The 20,642-nt window shown below is 39.5% G+C and overlaps 1 protein-coding gene across 2 annotated transcripts; it reads left to right on the forward strand.

The window, feature by feature from the left end:
• Nucleotides 1-1,331: 1,331 nt before the first annotated feature.
• On the forward strand, nucleotides 1,332-19,971 carry LOC120541362 (keratin, type I cytoskeletal 10-like). Of its 2 annotated transcripts, none has more exons than XM_039772912.1 (8): nucleotides 1,332-2,042; nucleotides 9,893-9,975; nucleotides 10,808-10,964; nucleotides 12,754-12,915; nucleotides 15,185-15,310; nucleotides 15,815-16,059; nucleotides 18,504-18,541; nucleotides 19,725-19,971. In XM_039772912.1, the coding sequence occupies exons 1-8, from the start codon at nucleotides 1,395-1,397 to the stop codon at nucleotides 19,748-19,750; spliced, it is 1,485 nt and encodes a 494-aa protein (XP_039628846.1). In that variant the 5' UTR covers nucleotides 1,332-1,394; the 3' UTR covers nucleotides 19,751-19,971. The 2 variants fall into 2 exon arrangements, with proteins under 2 accessions (XP_039628846.1, XP_039628848.1); XM_039772914.1 differs by having other exon boundaries at nucleotides 18,507-18,541.
• Nucleotides 19,972-20,642: the final 671 nt, after the last annotated feature.

Raw genomic sequence — 20,642 nt, forward strand, 5'->3', positions numbered from 1 at the left:
ATAACCACTGCATGCGTTTAAGCAATATTTTTCTTTCCCACACTTTATTAAATTAGCAAAAAATAAAAGTCTTTGTTGGTTGACTTAATTAATTTAGCTACACCTTAAATACACAATGCTGTCAGGATGGCTAGTGGTGCTCTCTCATGGCTCCTGTGCCTTTGGATCAGATGATCCTCATGTAGACTTTGTGTGTTGTTCCTGTTTCTGTGCCAGCGCCACCAGCAGCTTTTCAAAGACTTGCCAAGTAAAGAAACTGTGCCAGTGTGTGTGGGCATTGAGAGCTCAGTGACAGACTCAGGTCCTGTCCAAATGTGGTTCCTGCTTTCCACTGCATGCTTACTGGAGAGGTTCCAGCTTACTGTGCCCATGATTTAAAAAGCAAGTGTTATCAGTATTTTGTAAAATAAGCAAAGTAGATTTCCTTAACTCAGAGTGGCACATTATGTAGCAGTGGTACCTCACAGATCCAGTAACTCGTGTTTGAATCCTCACCCTGTCATATTCTGTGTCCACTTTGTATGTTCTCCCTGCATCTCAAGAGGTTTTATTCCAAATACCCCCTGCAGTTTTCATCTGTGAGTGTGAGTGCAGGGCCCCTGCTGTTTCCTCCCTTGTACTCAATGCTGGAGGGGTGGACTGGATTAAACAAAAAAAAATCATTAATTTGTTTTCTGAAACCTCCTTATTTGGTATAAAGTTTCATGAAGCAACCAAAAGTCATGAACCGTAGGTGGATGTGAGTCCCTTTTAAAATTGTAAAAGAGTTTAGCGAACATACCAAATCCAACGGGGTATACAAGAAAGGTGATGTGTACCACCACTCTGCATTGTTTGACCATTGACTATATGAATTTAAATTTAGAACACAATATTCCCTTTCCTTTAAGTGATTCTGGAAATGGTTATCTTAAATAGTTCAAATCTCGATTGTCTCATGCCCTCCATATTTCTGTTCTGCGCTTTTGTTTGTGATCCTCAGCCTCCTCTTTCGCACCGCACCGGCTTCATCCAGTGTTAAGATCAAACGTTCGAACGGTGAATCTCACCTCCGATAAGTCATTTCTTTAAGGGATTTTATCTTTTACCTCCTGCTATAAATAATGAATTATGTTTAAGTCGTATTAGCACATGAATAAAAATATCAGCACTTTTCATGTGTTAAGTGTCATTGATTGTTTTCTAAAGCCGCCTTCCCCTCGGTGTCCGACTCCATCCACCCGGTGTGCCTGCGGCAAGAGGGCGTGGCTACAGAGCTAACCGCTTCGCAGCAGACGGGGCGAGTCAGTTGTATATAAAGCACCCTGGCATCCCTGGAGTTCACACTGCTGATTGCTGACAGATAGACTTGTGTCGGTAGTTTCTCCAGGTCTGAACTATTCCTCATCTCAGACATGCCAGTAAGAGGAAGACAATCCTCCAGCGCTTCCTCCCATATCGTCAGTGGCGGGGGTGGGAGAATGTCTGGTTTAAGACTGGAAAGATCCACGGCTAGTGACGGTGGTGCTGGAAGTTATGGTTATGGAGGTTATAGTGGGGGTGGATTAGGTGCTGGTTTTACTGCTGTCAATGGTCTGGGAGCTAGTAGAGGTTATGGTTATGGAGATTTTGGTGTTGTTAGTGGAGATGGTGGTAGTGGTTTAGGTGGTGGTGCTGGTTTTGCTGGTAGTAGTGGTGGTAGTGGTTATGGTGGTGCTTTTGTTAGTGGTGGTGGTTTTGGTATTGGTGGTGGTTTTGCTGGTGTTAGTAGTATGGGTGGTGGTTTTGGTGGTGGTAGTGGTATGGGTGGTGGTGGTTTTGGTGGTGGCGCTGGTGGAGGTTTTTTCTCAAGTAGCAGCATCAGTGGTGTCCCGTTTATGTTAAATGAAAAGCAGCAGATGCAGAGTCTGAATGACAGACTGGCCACCTATCTCGATAAGGTGCGCACCCTTGAAGCAACCAACAAGGACCTGGAGAACAAGCTCAAGAATTTCCGCACGAGCAAAGTGGTCAGCAGGGATTTCACCTTGTACCAGGAGCAGCTGCAGCCCCTCCGTGACCAGGTATGCATACTGTGTGGATTGTCTGAATCCAAGACCTTACACCGCAGCTACAGGTTGGTTTGACCTCCTCAGGTTATAGGTAAATCAAGACTGATGGTTATTACGTGAAATTAGTGACCATAACCCTGGAGAACAGATATAAGTTTACAAGATATTATAATCACTGGCATAGTATTCAGTAAGGGCTGCATACAGATTAACTTTAATATCCCAAAGATATCTAATTGACCATGTTAGGCAGAACTTTTTAAATGTCTTTGAAACTATACAAACTGTAAATGCTTCTTATTTAATATTCTGTATATTTTCTTTAAGATCTCACCAGCAGCATAAAACAATCGTAATATACTCAATTTGTGTTTATTTTTTATATCAATACAAATTAGCTCATACAGGTTCATCCATCCATCAACAGAAGTGAGTCAGTCATTTTCTAATGCGCTTATTCCAGAACAGGGTCGTGGGGGTGCAGGAGCCAATCCCTGCTGGCATGGGGTGCAAGGCAGGAACAATCCCTGGATAGGGCGCTGCTCAGAGAAAGTTTATTTTTTATTGTTTTAAATGGTATTTTCATTGAATTGTTTGGTAATATTATTATTATCGGAATGCATACAGCGAAATGTATTATATCCGGTAAATGTGTTGTTTTTGACTCTATGATTTTACAACAACAACAACAACAACATTTATTTATATAGCACATTTTCATACAAACAGTAGCTCAAAGTGCTTTACATATTAAAGAATAGAAAAATGAAAGACATAATTATAAAAAATAAATCAACATTAACATCGAATAAGAGTAAGTTTCAATGGCCAGGGGACAGAAAAACAAAAACTCCAGACGGCTGGAGAAAAATAAAATCTGTAGGGATTCCAGACCATTAGACTGCCCAGTCCCCTCTGGGCATTCTACCTAACATAAATGAAACAGTCCTCTTTGGATTTAGGGTTCTCACGGAAGGGCTTGATGATGATGATGGTCACGTAGACTTCTTCCTTTTAATCCGTCCATCATTGTTGGAGCATCATGAAGCTTTGAGTAGGTGGAGGTGGCGCAGGCCACCACCACAAAGAAACCGGAAAAAGAAACAGAAAAGAGAGTAGGGGTCAGTACCGATTTTAGAGCCACCATGAATAGTTGTTATGATGAAGTGAACATACAGAGTATCAGGATTAAGTTAAATTACGATTAAAATGAAGTTATAAAAGGCCATGTTAAAGTAATGTGTTTTCAGCAGTGTTTTAAAGTGCTCTACTGTATCAGCCTGGCGAATTCCTATTGGCAGGCTATTCCAGATTTTAGGTGCATAACAGCAGAAGGCCGCCTCACCACTTCTTTTAAGTTTTGTTCTTGGAATTCTAAGGAGACACTCATTTGAGGATCTGAGGTTACGATTTGGAATATAAGGTGTCAGACATTCCGATATATAAGATGGGGCGAGATTATTTAAGGCTTTATAAACCATAAGCAGAATTTTAAAGTCAATTCTGAATGACACAGGTAACCAGTGTAGTGACGCTAAGACTGGTGTGATGTGTTCTGATTTTCTTTTCCTAGTTAGGATTCTAGCAGCTGCATTCTGCACTAGTTGCAAACGATTTATATCTTTTTTGGGTAGTCCTGAGAGGAGTGCGTTACAGTAATCTAGTCGACTGAAAACAAACGCATGAACTAATTTCTCAGCATCTTTCAGTGATAAAAGAGGTCTAACTTTACTTATGTTTCTTAAGTGAAAAAATGCTGTCCTAATGATCTGATTAATATGCGATTTAAAGTTCAGATTACAGTCAACAATCACCCCTAAGATTTTTACCTCCGTCTTGACTTTTAATCCTAATGTATCCAGTTTATTTCTAATAGCCTCATTGTATCCATTATTGCTGATCACTAAAATTTCAGTTTTCTCTTTATTTAACTTGAGAAAATTACTATTCATCCATTCTGAGATACTAGTCAGACATTGTGTTAGTGAATCAATAGAATCAGGGTCATCAGGAGCTATTGATAAGTACAGCTGTGTGTCATCAGCATAGCTGTGGTAGCTCACGTTGTGCCCTGAGATAATCTGACCTAACGGAAGCATATAGATTGAGAATAACAGCGGACCCAGGATAGAGCCTTGTGGAACACCATATTGGATATCATGTGTCTTCGAGTTGTAATTCCCACAATGTATAAACATATATAACTGTAAATATCACTCTAATATCTAGATCAGGGTGTCCAACTCTGGTCCTGGTGGGCCGCAGTGGCTGCAGGTTTACATTCTAACCATCTTCTAAATTAGTGAGCTGTTTTTGTTGCTGATAAACAATAATGAGACCCAAATCAACCACATGACCAGCTAACCTGAAAATAAAGAAAGGTGAAGGTCTCAGTCATGTTTGTCTGTTCAGATCACCAAAAAAACTTGACGGTGGTCTTAGAAAAAACAGAAAATCAATAGTCTGCTGTGGCAGAATGAGAACAGCAACAAGTCATGATATTTAATAACAGCTTTAATTAACAGCAAGACTTGGCTTCTCATTAAGAAACTGGTTGGAGTGGAATTGGCTGGAGTTTGATGTTCCAGTTTAGCCAGTCATCTGTTGGCTCGTTTCACATCACATATCTGCTTGGCTGCCGTTTAATTAAGAAATTAATCAAATGACAGGACTGACTCCTTAAAAACAGGGCAATTAAAATGAAGTGAAAAGGAGTTAATTAGCAGTTAAAACTGCTCGCTGATTAGGAAAAGGGTAAGAATGAAAAACTGCAGTCTCTGTGGCCCACCAGAACTGGAGTTGGGCACCCCGATCTACATAAACCTTGTAATTTATATTATTGCATTAATTTTTACAACTGGGATCTTGAATATCATAATCAAAACTTGAAAAATGTTCTTATAAATGCTAGTCATATAGGAGATCTCATCATACCATCACGTTAGATAATCACTTTGGATAGGTTTTTATTCTGAGTAGATTTCTTTCTGGTTAAGTTCGTTAACAAAACATCTTCTTTTGTAATTTTGTCTCTTTAATTCCAATAGACAGAAAAGCTTGATTATGTCATTTGTGTAGCTGGACTTATAAATGGATTTGTTACCAGACACCCGTAAAAAAGCCGTTAACGTACTCGCAGACTGTCAGAGCGAAAACAACCGAATACACCGTACGAACACCATTTTCCTTTAAATTTGAACTAGCCAACCCGCGGCGTAGGATACGCCACATAATCAGGCCACTTTTAAATGATTTTTAAGCACAGAGTAAAAAATAAACATTTGAAAAATCCGTAATTTAATAAACCACCAAGAAAAGTAACATTGCAACAATGTACGCTACGAACCAACATACAATTGTCCGTGACTGAAAACCGGAGGAGCGCCGTCACGCTTTCTCCTTCCAAAGCGAAGGACGGGGTTGAACAGCGCTCGTTCAGTACGCACTGGCCGCTTATGTGCCCGCCCCCAACTCCCTACCTGAGTCGCTTTCGTCTGTGTACAGTCCACACGCACCTGTGAGTCACGTTGACTGTTAATTTTCCAAACACCGCCTCAGTCGGTTTCCACGTTGATTTTTCATTGTTCTTTGCGGTTCCGGCTGCTTTTTTTTATATATAATCCACCAAGTCACCCGACCATGGGGGGCTTTACAAAGGGCAGGGACGTAATCAGTGCGAGTGTATGACCCGCACATACTGGGAATTTCTCGTTCGTGGGGAACAATTGGAAGCCACGGTCTCCATCACGAATGGGGTTTAACGGTTTACCCACGCCGGGTAGACACACGTTGATCCATTCAGTGTAGCGCGTGCAGTACCGGACATACAAGTGCATCACAGACCTGTTAATGCTCAATCTCATGTGGCTGAAAGCCACTTGTCCCTCTAAGAATTTGGACGCCGACCGCTGTTGGGTCGTGTAACTATTTAGCAGGCCTGAGTCTTGTTCGTTTTCGGAAATAACCAGCCAAATCGCTCCACCAACTAAGAACTGCCATGCACTACCACCCACAGAATCGAGAAAGAGCTATCAATCTGTCAATCCTGTCCGTGTCCGGGCCAGGTGAGGTTTCCTGTGTTGAGTCAAATGAAGCGAAAGGCTCCACACCTGGTGGTGCCCTTCCATCAATTCCTTTACGTTTCAGCTTTGTAACCATACTCCCCCCTGAACCCAAAGACTTTGGTTACCCGGTTGGCTGCCGGATCGCCTGTTGCGGGGCCTGCATTGGTGAAGCAGGTGAGACGGTAATGAAACAGAGGCACAGGGCTTATTGGTTTTTAAAGACTACTTCCTTCATTGGGTTTTACCCAATGCAGGAAACGAACCAACACACAATCGTCCGTGCGGCGCTCAGAGTGGAATGGGAGGAGAGGAGAAGGACATCCACTCCGCTCCCTCCGTCATGCTAGTCTGCTGATTTCTCGTTCAGTATACACTGCTTGCTCATGTGCTCACCTTCAACTCGTCACTCGAGTCGTTGTCGTCTTTGTACAGTCCAGATGCACCTGTGACTCACGTAGACTTTTCATTGCTCTGTGCGGTTTTGGCTGCCTTTCTATATATAATCCACCAAGACACTTGACCACGGTAGTAGCAAGGTGGGAGGGGGGTGTGTACAAAGTGCAGGAGCATCTAAGAAGACGCATGTTTGTCGCGGATGCGAATTGCTGTATGTAGTGTGTAAAACAGTTTGCTATAGTGCACGCGGTCGTGCGTCGTAACCGAAAACTCGTTTTTTAAAGACTGCTCACTTCATTGTGTTTTAACCTCTGTTGTAAAGGAACGTTTTAAGGATCCCATGTGATACCCCTCGCAAACAGTTTTACACGCCGCATATGGCGATTCACCTCTGCGAGAAACATGCCTCTATTAACAGTCAACGTGGGTCGGAGCTGCATGTGACCTCTACGACAGACGAATATAAATGACGCCGGTTTTTCTGTGTATTCGCGTCCGAGTTGGTGGGTGTGGCTCTGTGAGTTGTTGTCGTATCCAATGGTCTTGGAGTTGGTGGGCGTGGCTCCTTCCTGCGTGCGCCATAGGTGTCTCACTTGTTGGCGGCTTAGTGAATCCACGCCCCTTCCGGCGTACTTTCCAAGGTTGTCTTGCCTTAGTGAATTATATAAATAGATAATGCAAATGAAGCCCACTGCGACAACTTTGACTGTAATTCAGGATGGAAATCGACGAAACTGAAGAGGACGAAAGTCCGTCGGCCAGGGAGTCACTTAATCAAGTTAAAACCCATCCAAAATATCACGTCAAGCCCCTCAACACCAAATTGTTGAGCTTCAACAAAGTGTGGACTGAGGCGACAAAGAAGTCACGTTATTCGGCACTTTGGTACAGGCGGCATCGTCATTTAACTTTTTTTTTTATATTACAAAGTGATAAAACAAGTCTGTGCTAAAAGAGTTGCATAGACATACAATGCCTTATTTATACAAAACCATTAAAAATGGTGAGAAGTACTAGAGCGGTGCTAGTAAAAGGTCACGATGGTAAAAATGCAATTATAACGAGTTTGAAGAGTTTCACTTTTTAAAAAAACTTCGTCCGTAATGACACATTACTAGGTTGTGTGGTTCTCGTAGATCCGTTGCTTGAGAAAGAACCTTCTCAAGGGTTCTTTGCATCTAAATTTGGTTGTTTGGACTTTGAAAACGTTCTTTATATGTGAACGAAACAGAAATCTTTAATGTACAGTCGGCTAACGAGCAGGATACTGACAGATCAAGACCACCTGAATTTATGTTATTCTGTGTGACAGAGTATGCAGAGTCATTTTAAACTCAGGACGTTATTGATATTTCACAAATCTGCTACCATCTCTTCTTGGTCATTTTATGAACCTTTTCACAGATCTAAATAAATGAATGGTTCTTTCTGGAACCTTCATGTGGGCAATTCTTTTGGGAACCAGAAATGATTACCCAATGGAATTGCTATGAAGAACCACTCTGGCACATTTATTTTCAAAAGGTCATCAAGTCATTGATGATTTGGAACAACAGAGGACATGATTTTCGGAGTTTTAAGGCAAGTTTCAAAATAAGCCCATTTCACAGATGGTTATACTTGGATAAAAACAGTACAAATGTATTGAAAGTCTATCGTCTGAGCACTGCTGTCGTGCTGATTATTTAATGTTTCGTTGCCTCATCTATGTTACCTATTTGATGCCAGTATAATAATAACAACAACAATAATAATAATTATTATTATCATTATAATTATTAGTAGTAATAGTAGTCGTAATTTTATTGTTGTTTTTGAAGTTGCTGGATCATTATCGATGTTGTAATTTATACTTTTTTTCCCTTTCTCACCATATTTATGAAGGGTCGTTGCCTTTGCACATTACTTTACATTGTAACGATCTGAAGGGACACGCTCTTCAGGTCCGGATGCAGGAGCGCTTCAGTTTAAAAACTAATTGTGTCATTTCGTAAAAATTTGTTAATTTACCAAATCTGCTTAAGTTGTCATTCACAGTGTCTATTAAAATTCTCTTGTGTTTGCACTGAACGTGTTTAATTTAAAAGGCAGACACCTTTTGGCTTGCAGGACAGCCTGAGACGATTTAGAATTTGGAGAAACATGTGGGCGGAGGAGACAACCAAGTTTCATTTCGCAATCAATGGCGTTTAGTTCATTTTATTACTTTTATACCAATTTCAAGTGTTTAATTGTTTTAAAGGTGAATACTTTTATAGTTTTTACATTGTATTCCATAACGCTGAAAAAATCTATCTATCTATCTATCTATCTATCTATCTATCTATCTATCTATCTATCTATCTATCTATCTATCTATCTAATGCCTTTATTGTTAAACTAATTTTTTTAATCTTGCCTACTATATCATTTATTTATTTATCTATCATACGAAAATGGCAAAAAAATGATTAAAGGTTGGGGTAGCAGGAAGGTATGTATTGACAAGATAAAAATAACAGTTGAACAATGAGTTTTAAACAAATAAAAGTTTGCCACATAGGCCACTGTAAAGCAAAGACTGTTTCAGGTTCACAACCACTGTCACTCAGATGCTAGTCCCAAAAATTAAAGCTGACTTCAAAACAAGAGTAAAACAAAAGAGGTGGGATTTTCAGAAGGGGTGTGGAGAAAATGATGTCACTAGCCCTTAATCTTGCCTACTATTCTATCTATCTATCTATCTATCTATCTATCTATCTATCTATCTATCTATCTATCTATCTATCTATCTATCTATCTATCTATCTATCTATATCAGATTGCCCAGTTTTTTGAAGCCTACAACAACACCTACTGTTTGTGAGTTAAGCACATCATCTCGTGCCTGTTAAGGGTATACAGGGGTCGTGATGAATGGGGTGCAGCGGCACCAGAACTCTATTACTATTGTGAAGTCTTGCTGGTTTCCCAATCTTACCATTTAACAGCCCTGCTGGTTTGTGTGGCTATTCAACAACTCCAGACTGGCCCAGTGTTGGTGGGATTGTTCTCTGCAGTGGTCTTGACCTTTCTGTATGGCACCTGCTGCTGGTGGGATAGACTTTTGCTCTCTACGACCCTGTAAAATAAAAACAGGTTCAGTAAATGAGTGGCTGACCTTTAATGGTGGTGCTGTATTCTGTACATTAAGAGTTATATGACCACACCAGGTGTATTTTGTGTTCCTAAAATTGTAAGAATCCTAAAGGACTATTCAGTTTTAAAGTGTACCATGTGAGGAGTGTAATTCTTTAAAATGAAAAAAAAAAAGTTATAATTTTTTTTATCTGCTACTTTCAAATATAAGTAACCATTTCAGGTTTAACAGACCTGAACTCCCCTCGTGTTGCTATTGATGGCTTCTATTTTTACTCTTGTCAGATAATTGCTGCCATCATTGAGAATTCTCGCCTGGCCCTGAAGATTGGTAATGCTCAGCAGGCTGCTGAGGACTTCAGAAAAAAGTAAGAACCCTTGAAGTTTGTTCTTCTTAAATTGTTCATTTACTTACTTTTTGCAATTTTCTCCCGCAAGCAAAGATTTGTATTTTTTAGATGCAGCTGTGATAATTTACACTGTTGTATAAAATACTGTAACACCCTCAAAATTAGTTAATTGATTTTTATCAAAGGGGGGCACAGTCTACCCCTGGAGCATCAGGTTTTAAACAGGAAAGACCCCTGGATGGAGCTTCAGTCCACTGCAGAGCCCACCTTTCTACAAAAGTCACTCGCACAGGGCCAGTTTTTATAAGCTGGTGTGGTGAGGGAGTGAAAGCAGACTGGAAAGAGACCGACCCCCCCCACACACACACACACTTATGGTGCATGATGGTCCACACAGAGATGGTGAGCAGACCTTCTGGAGAGAACATCAGTGATGCAGCAGGTCTTACCACTGCACTACCATCCTGCTCAGCCTTTAACATGCAGAATTTATATACAGAATCTTATTAAACTCTCATTTGCATATTTTAATGAATATTTTGAGGGACTCTCAGAAAGTTTCTGCAGTTTTTTTAACTATGTTTATTTATTAAGAATTTCAAAAACAAATGACATTTCTTTTCTACATAGTCACCTTCATTTGCGATGCAGATTTCCCAGCGTTGTACCAACTTTTTAATGTCCAATTTCTTCTCCTCTCGCCTTCACTTTCTCCAACAAAAATACAAAACTTCGGAAACTTTTTGATTGTCTCATATGAAACCAGTTAATTATTCTTTATGGCTCAGTTTATTTTCTCACAGCCATTCTTAAAAGCAATCCAACAGCAATACCACTTTGTTCTTCTCAGATATGAGACCGAGTACCTCATTCGCCAGACAGTGGAGGCTGACATCCTCAACCTGAAGAGTCTGAAGGAAGAATACGATTCTCACCAAACCAGCAACAATCAGGAAGTTGAAGCCCTGAAAAAAGAGATTGAAGAAATGACAAAACAGCATGGAAAGGTATGATTAACAGAAAAACGACTATAAATCCACACTGTAATCTCTTCTTTAACATCAGGATGAATAATTTTGTTTTATATAAGAAAGTAGTATTGTGGTTTTCATATGATTATTAGAAGAAACAAACTGTTCCTGTATTGTCTCACTTTCCTTTCAACCTCACTTTCTACATGGACATTTCTCTCTGGTACTTTCCTTGGACTCTTGAATAACATAAGAGGTTTGACAAGCGAGAGGAGACCATTCAGTCCCGCCTGTTTGTTAAGCTAATAGCCGCGCCATCTCAGTATCTCATCCAGAACCTTCTCAAAGACTCTGAAGGTTTCTGCTTCAGATTCACAACTCAATGAGTTTTTCAGGATTCCCACAACTCTTAAAATAAAGAACTGCTACCTCATCTTCAGCCTTTAATGCATTTTGCCTTAACGTTTGGTGGTGTCATATGCTTTGATACAAATTTTGAAGAACTGAATTAGATGACCACATAGTTTACTCTTCTGGAGACTAAAAAGTTGAAATTTTCCAAGTCTGTCACAGTAGGACGTGTTTTTGGTTGTTCTCCTCATCACAGCTTCAAGTGCTGTTATTTCGGTTTTGTTGCATGGTGGCCACAACTGCACACAGTTCTCGAAATGTGATCTCAGTAGTACATAAAACAGTCTGAGCATAACATCCCTCGATTTATTTTTAATAGTTTTTATGGTATAAAGTAGCATGTACTCCATGGCCGTCTCAGTTTCCTCCTACCTTATGCCACTAATTTGGCTGCAGCTCTACAACTAAATCCAGGGGTTTATCAGTTGCTCTTTCTTCCAGTTTTATTTTTGACTATTGTTATAAACACAAGTTTTGATTGGACTGGTTGGTTGGTTTATTACTTAGCTGGGAAGACGTCTTAATGAAAGGATGAGGTGGACAGGCACCCCGACTGGGATGTTTACTGGTATCAACTGGTCAGGAGTCCATTGTAATGGATCGACATGGCAGACTGCTTCCTAGGGTCGTGTGCTCCTCCAGTACACTGGGTGCCAACATCCCTCTATATGGGAGTTGTAGATTTGGTGGGTAGCTCTTTATGGGGTCCTCGGGGTGAGTGGCTCTCTTGTCACTGGGAGGTTCTGCTGACCCAGAAGAGCTTCCTGGATGTAATTTAAAAGCTCTGGAGGTACGAACAGGTCTGGTATACAGGAAGCTGCTGTACTTCATCCACTTGGGGTTGGGAGTGGAGGACGACAAAGCTTACCTGGGGAGAGTGAAGGAAGGAACAGGAGAGAAGAGAATTGTATTGTGCTTCAGTTTAGCTGCAATTGTGACAGAAGAAACATATTGAAGATATTTTAGATTGCATTAAATTTCATATTTGATCCTGGGACGTGTCTGAGTTGCTGCAATGCCCCCTTCTTTTCATTATAAATGTGTTTGTGTGTGTATATATATATATATATATATATATATATATATATATATATATATATATATATATATATATATATATATATATATATATATATATATATATATATATCCATATGACGTACATATATATACATCTAAGTATATAGACACACACATATACATAAGTAAGAGAGACACAAACACAAAGGTATTAATCACACCTTTGAAACTGTATACCTATTTATTTAAACCAAGCTATTGCTGAAATCAACAACAGCATATAAATATTCATAAGTTAATGCTAGTGCTGCTAACTGATGTCACATTGCTAAGTTTAAATAGTGGACATCATGGATGTCATCATAATGCTTCCCACATTTTCTCTGCTCTTTAGAGTGTGAGTATCCTGAAAGAAGAGATGTCCGGCACCGTGAGTGTGGACGTCACCACCACTGAAAGCCCAGATCTGAAACAGATTTTAGATGACTTACGTGCAGAGTATGAAGACATCGTTCGTAGTAACAAGCAGGAGCTTGAGATGTGGTTCAACAAGCAGGTAAGTGGCAGACAAGTCCTCACAGTCCTGGTGTGCATTCTGTGGTGGCAGCTCTACCTGGGTTTGAAGACATTATTTTTCTTTTTTTAATTCAGCATTTACTTAAATTTCAACAATCAGTGAAATTTTATCCTCATCAGAATGACAGATCATGACATTATTGCTTTGAAGGAGCTTTTCCTTCAGGTCTTACCATATAACTCAATTTAGTTTTCTCTGTTGACCTTCTGCAAAAAAGTTTGTGATCAAGAGATCTGCTGGACTCGGTTTATTGTAATTTGACAGCTGATGGTTAGTCTTGTAGAGGCAACATAAGACATCTTCAAAAGTAATTAGATTATATATACACACATAACTATGAGAGACACACACAAACAGACACATACACAAATTATTGACACCTTTGAAATTGTACGCCCATTTATTTAAACGAAGCTATTGCTGAAATCAACAGTTGATTTTGTGCTGAATCTCACAAAAGCATAAGCCACCAATCCTGTCACTTCCTCAACCATCTAATTCAAAATGACGGTGACAAAGTGTTAGGCCCCTGGGAAAAGCAGGCCAGAAGGACAAAGAAAACAGGTCCTGGGGACAGACGGGAGTCACGACAAAGCCATAGCTTGTTACTGGGATACCTGAAAACCAAGAGTGAAAAATAAAATTAAATTTAAATTTGATAAACAGAAGTTGAACTTTCTTTGAACATGTAAGTAGTTTTATCTTATCTTTGTCTTATCTGCAAACTTGGAGAATCTAGAAGTAAATGTGGCAAAACTTTATACCTTCTGACCTTCAACATCCCACAGGTCACAGCCCAAATTTCACATTCACAACACTACTAAATGCCAAAATAAACTCTGTGATTAAAATAACATACAATGATAAATATAACATGTAGAAAAAAATGTTTCTCAATGTGGAAAAATAGACAAGTATAACACAGGGGTAAGTAAAAGGTATTATATGTCAAAATCCTGAAACTTTTGTAATCAGCACTAGTTGTAGTTGAACAGAGCAGAACCAAAATAGCTGAGGCCTCAGGATCTGACAATCCTGCCCTAAACCTGCCGCTGCTCCAGGGGTGCTGAACAAGAGCTGACCCTGCGCTCAGACCCCAAGGGGTATGCGATGATTACATTTTGCTGTACCTGTTCAATGACATTATTATTATTATTATTATTATTATTATTATTATTATTATTATTATTATGTTATTGGAGTTCTGCGATAAAATCCCACTGCCAAATACCTGTCTTAATCCAAGATTGAGGTTAACTCATAATATAATAGCATTTCAAAAGGCTTTCAATTCTTGGTATTCAGGAATTCATTTTGCAGCTTTTTCTTGACAGTTGAGTTTTGGTTCTTAAAAAGTATTTGACAAGACTTTTTGAACTCCAGGTTTTGAATTTGGATTTGTCTTCTCTCCTGATCCTTTTCTCTTTTTGCTCCAATGTGGTATACACTTAAATATACAAAAAACTTAAATTGCCAGACAGCGTCTCCCACAGAGCTAAGTATAGTTACACCAATGAACAAATAACGAGACATGCTGTCACACAACTGGGCCTCCATGTTGAGGTGCACACAATGCTCTGATGCTCACAGCCTCACAGACTTAGGGAAACATGAAGCAAGACAGAATATCTTCTAAAAATGTAAAAAGCTGAAGGTCTCTTTCTGTTTTATTACAGCATACAAATCTATATTGTTAAACTTGTCTCTGCCACATTTTGCAAATATTCTCCACTTGAATTTCTGATTCAAACTTTTTCCCCTTTGAGATCTTTATGTAATGATCTCACTTGAGCTTTATAATGGATGTAACTACAGGAGGAATTTTTTGAAACTTACCAAGATTATGGAAACTTTCTTTCTGCATTGGGTTTGATCATTGAAATGTTAGTTTAATGCTAAAAATTTTCCCCCCTGTGGAATTTATTTACAGACCTTATCTGCACTTTATTTTCCCTCAGGCAGTGTCAGGTAACCCTGCTGCAATAAAAATCAGGAAGTAAATCCCACTGTCACATACATATAAATAAGAAGTAAATAGCTAGACACAATGTCTCACATTTAGTGTCCCCCATTTCTAGAGTACACATTCACACAGTATACTCAACATCCATATCCACACTCCTACTGCTATATACAAATACACAAACTTGGACTCCAGCTATGTCACCTGATGACTCAATGGCGCCACCTCTCTGTGCTCTCCAGCTCCTGCACTCCCACTCAGTACTGTCCTGTTTCTTCTCCACAGGTGGAAACTAAGCAAGCTGCAGCCATCCAGGAAACAGACGTCAGTGAAAGCTCAAAGATAGAAGTGACGGAGCTTCACCATCAGCACCAGAGCTTACAGACAGAGATGGACACCTTGCTGGTCTCTGTGAGTAACTTATTGTGACTGCATGTCTCTGATGACTGAGGTGTTGTGGCCCATTTGTTAAAAAGGGTGGGCATTGTGTACTGCACTAGTTTGATATACGGACTGGGCTGTGCTGCTAGTGTGTTGGTACAGCTCCTCATTGTGTCACACTGAGCAAGTCATTTAATCTTTATATGTGAAAAACATTAAATATTTAGATAAATACATTAAATATTTAGATACATTACATTGGATAAGGTGTCAGCCAAATGTATAATAATAATATTTTAATAAGATTTGTTCCCTTTGATTACTATTAAAAGACATATTACCCCTACAGACAAATAAAGTTCTGTCTAATCTAATGTAATCTAATCTAATTATTAAGGACATCATGCAGTTTCGGCTCTTTAAAATTTAAATGAAGTCTTAGTGGACCCCATAACACCTCCAGCTTTTGCAGATGTCACCGGCCCATTCCAGGACACAGAGCTTCATTTTTTTATTATTTTATTTTCCATCCAGAAAGGCGCCTTGGAGGATAACCTGGCAGCAGTGAATGGCCGCTATCAGATGGAGCTTCACCGTTACGCTGCCTTGGTGGGCACCATGGAGGGGGAGTTGGTGAGCATCCGGAACAGCATAACCTCCCAGTCTGAGGACTACAGGAGCCTTCTGAACATCAAAGAGAAACTGGAGAAGGAGATCGCCATGTACAGGCAGCTGCTGGAAGGAGTGGAGCTGGGCACTGGTGGAGCCTCGTCTGCCGTGTGAGCTTCTCTTCTGTCTCCTGCTCTCCTCTGCCCTCTCTTTTACTTTGTTAGATATGGTTGGCACAGATACCATTTAGGAATGCACTTCTCTAAATTACACCTTCATGAAAACTGAAAAAAGAATATAATATATAAAATTGAGATTCTTTTCTTTTTTTAGAGCCAGAGATTTAAAGCCTAATGCCACACTGAATATGGTTATGGAAGGGTATTATGCATATTAAAAATATATTCTTTCTATAATTGTCAATAATTTTACAAGTTTTAGATGGTGGGGCTTTGCAGAACCATTTTAGTAAGTCAGGTTTTTAGAATCTTCTTCATCATGAGAAAGAAGAGAAGAATGCACAAGTTGTTTCCTTCTTCTGCATCTACATTTGTTTACACCTCCAGTCAATGTGCTCTGAGGACACCAAGACCCCTGATGTGTCTACATTATCATCCAGTGCCCACCAAGCCCATGACGCACTTGAGGTGGCTAACCTTCCACCCAATGCCAACACAGACCACATCACCCATTCACTTTTACTCGACATACAAGCACTTCATGAGACAGCCAGACTTTAGCCTGCTGCTGCCAACTCAGCACACATCAGCCTTTCTAATGAAGCCCATAGAAACTGAGACCCTTGAATTAGCTAAATGTCTGTCCACAACCACTTCACTTGATGCAGGAACAGCTCAAAAATCATTAAAGAGAGAAAAACTCCAGTTGACAAAATTTCGAGAAAACACCCCACACCATTGCAATGGCTAAACATCTGTCTGATGTCCTCAAAGCCCACTTTATTCAATGCTTACAATTCAGTGTTAAACGTCCACTTGTTGATTTCATTACACAGGCAGCGACAAACATATGTCACCCTCCAGAAGGTTAATATTCACACAATGCATCCCGTTACACTCAAGGATCCACTCAAAAAGAAATCAAACTGATGTCCACATGGCACTCAACACATCACATTTTAGTCACAAGAACCTGCACTACCCAATGCCTACAAAACAAACATTAGAGGACAAAACTTCCACCCAGTGTCCGCATTACAGGTGGGTCTCATTCAGCGACTTGGGGACTTAAAACAAAGAAGATCCATCAAACAGCCTGCCCATCTGTCCAATCCTATGAAACTTAATGGATTTGTATGTTTGCAGTGCTGTTGGCTGAAACTGGACAGAAGTTGGGAGCAACAGTTGGTCTCCTTAATATAGAGATACATTTTCTTAGCTTTAGTATGGCACAAAATCGCTGCTCTTCTCAACCTCCACCCACTTGTCATTTCTCATCTTTAAGTGAATTCCACTAAGTAAGCCGAGGGCTCACTGTGTGATATAGAAAGACTTTAAAATAAATAACTAAACAACTGCCAGTACACAGAATCCACATTGCTGTGCATACGCCAGTCTCACATTCACTTCAGAGATTTTTTTGGGTTCAACTTTAGACAAATGTTTATTTCTGAACCCAAAGCCCAAGACCCTGACTTTCCACCAATGAAATGAACCTCTAAAGATTTTTGTGGACTGTTCAATGTACTGAATCAAATTAGTCTAGTAACTCTGAAAGTGTATCTCTTTTTACTCTGGCATAGCGGGCATCCACATCAACTACAAGGTGGGAGGTCTACAGGCCCAACAGACCTTCTCTCCAGATCTCCACAAAGAAAGTTACAAAAGATATATATAATAATTAAAAAAAGAAACAAATATTTTGTGCATTTTAAGGCTGAAACGATTGTGTATTGTGTTAAGTGACATAATAGACAACAGACAGGCAAACTTGAGAAAATCCGCATTAGACAGTGAATAGAAAATGAAGAGAGTAATCGTGATAAGAAAATGACTTAGTGCTGCTGAAATCAAGCAACTGGCACAGCAAGCCATTCCCAAACTAGCACAGGCTTCTTCTGCTTGTCCTCCTTGACCACCTCCTCCCATTGACAATGACCTCAAGCTTATTTAAAATGGTGTGCCGAGCATCCTAACAGCTCCAGACTCAGGTAGAACAAGGATGTGCAGTACTTTAATAATAATAATATGTAGATAATAACAATGGGGCTCAAAATGTTTCATTGTTATGTGTTAATGCCACAGCAGTTTTACTCTGAACTGCAACAAATTGTCCAGTCATACTGCGGGTTTCCTTCTGAAACTGTAATGTGAATCTGCTTGAATGTTTTCTGATTTTAGTGAAGATGGAAATAAGTTTGAATTGCAGGAGAGCAGCCACGGAGTATTTATAGAGATGAAAGGATAAAAAGAGTGAAAAATTGTGAAATGCAGGAATTGGCCAAGCGTTTCTTAGAATCCTATTTTTACGGGGATGGGTTCATTGTATTGTTTTTCTTTGTTTCTCCAGATTTTCACAGCAGTTATTTTTCGGATTAATAATTATTCAGTGTGAAGTGTCCTAATCTTAAATATCTTTTTCTTTTTTTTCATAGCAGTGGCAGTGTTACACAAACCACAGTGGTAACCAAAGGTAAGATATATGTATGTAAGATGTATGCACTTATAATCTAATTGAATTTAATTTATTCTAAACTGAACTAATAATATAATATAATATAATATAATATAATATAATATAATATAATATAATATAATATGCACATTGGAAAGCAGTGCTTCCTCATGGGTCCAGTACGCTGGGTATTAATCTGTTATGTGGTCCGTGCTAATATAATATTTGTGTATTCTCCATATTTCTGTGTAGGTTTTCCTCTACATACTCAACTTTTTCTTTCAGATCCCCAGTGACAGGCATGTTAGTTTGCTTTGCTTTTCCAAAATGGCTTTGTGTGTGTAGGAGTGGGCTCAGTAATGGACTGGCATCTCTTTAGTGCTGCTTCCTAACTTGTGCCCATTACTGCTGAGACTGGCTATGGCCCCATTTAATTTAAATTAAGTTGGTTTGATAATATAATATAATATAATACAGACTATTACCTTCTTGGACACACATGGGTTGAGAGTTATGGAGGCTGACAGTCGTGACGCGGTGCTGGCAGTGAAGCTCCACAGCAGTCTGATGGTCGATTTCAGAAGATCTCAGTTGTTTCACCAGCATACGCAGCACAAACCTGACAAAGTGTCTAAAGCGAGCGGAGTTTTAATTATTTTATTTTGTTATGTAACACCAATGTTTTTGCCCTCCATTTGTTAATAACAGCCTTCTCAGACCTGCGTAATGTAATTGAGGAGCTTAGGGCTTTCATTTCTTAACACAGAAAATTCATTCAAACAAAGTAAATAATGAGGGATGAACAACACAGCACAGCATAACATTCTGAAATGTAAAGTATAAAAAGGTAAATAAGGAAGAAACAAATAAAATCTAAAATAATGACTAAATACTGCAAGGAGTAAAAGTCATCTTTTAAAGACAGGCATGGTATTTCTAAAGCATATGTACAGCCTACTGGGTTACACAGAAATCAAAATATAAATAAATAAAAAGATTGTGAATCAGCCAATGATTATCTGGTGTGATTCACAGAAAACACCCCTCTGTAGGCATTGTTAATTACAAAATAAAAAAAATAATAATGCAATGTATTTATTTGAATATCCAGTACTCCTCTATCAAGCCCCCTCTGTTCACCTTCAGACCCCTTTGACGTCTCGGCTGCTCCTCTAACGTTGTCTTTCTTTGCTGTTCACAGAGGTGAAGACAGAAGTCAAGGAATAACACAATGGAGACCTCAACACCATCATCAGAGAGAAGATGAGGCTCAGCGGGTGACTTCTTGGACCTTTAAAACAATTGCAACGCAGACAGAAAGAGAAGTGTCTTCACTTGGCTTGGGTTTTTAGATCCTACTTGGTTTGGGAAATTTTCTTGGCTCTTGTGCTACTTGGGAAGGCAATGCTTGAATCCTGTTTGACAATAAAGAATTATGCAGCATATAACGTACTGTCGATGTGTTTTTTCTTATTAGTGTGGAGCAGCATACTTTATACTGTTGAGCTTCTGTCAAAGTAGCTGCACAGGTAGTTGGTTTGTCTGCAAAGCCCTGCTGCTTGGTGTACCTCCATTGGTCCAGTTGGGGCAACTTCAAGCTCATCAGGTGGTAGCCCCCATAGATGTCTTGCCCTTTATCCCCAGAACACCTCCAGGTGGTGAGAAAGTAACAAGGACGACTCCCTGCTGTCCCCTAATCTGCACATCTTTAGAAAGTGGAAGGAAACCACTAAAGACAAGGAGAGAACATACAAACTCCACACACACTCGTAATGCTTCTTTAATGGCAGATTGTGTTTCTTTACTGGGTTGTAGTTCATTGTAGAACTATTACTTGATAAAGCACCATTTCATTTTGGGATTGGTTCTTGTCATATGAAACTTCCTAATACATGGAAAAAAATAAGGTAAGATAACCTGGTCTTAGTCTGTATTATTGTATACAGCAAGATTCCTTTTAATATCATGAAGCCATCATTATTTCACAAATCTGTTACCATCTATTCTTGGTTATTTACTCTGCCTGTTGCTGATCTAAATAAATAAAGGGTTCTTTCTGGAACCTTCACGTGGATGGGTCTTTCAGGACAGAAAAATGGTTCCCCTCAAGTACCACTCT

Source organism: Polypterus senegalus, chromosome 12 (assembly GCF_016835505.1).
Source record: "Polypterus senegalus isolate Bchr_013 chromosome 12, ASM1683550v1, whole genome shotgun sequence".
NCBI lineage: Eukaryota > Metazoa > Chordata > Cladistia > Polypteriformes > Polypteridae > Polypterus > Polypterus senegalus.

What these genes read in the sequence shown, in the direction of transcription:
- LOC120541362 (XM_039772912.1), top strand. Translation starts at nt 1,395, where the DNA reads ATGCCAGTAAGAGGAAGACAATCCTCCAGCGCTTCCTCCCATATCGTC. An exon ending in TGCAGCCCCTCCGTGACCAG is followed by an intron (nt 2,043 to 9,892) that starts GTATGCATACTG and finishes TACTCTTGTCAG; the next exon opens with ATAATTGCTGCCATCATTGA. An exon ending in GCTGAGGACTTCAGAAAAAA is followed by an intron (nt 9,976 to 10,807) that starts GTAAGAACCCTT and finishes TGTTCTTCTCAG; the next exon opens with ATATGAGACCGAGTACCTCA.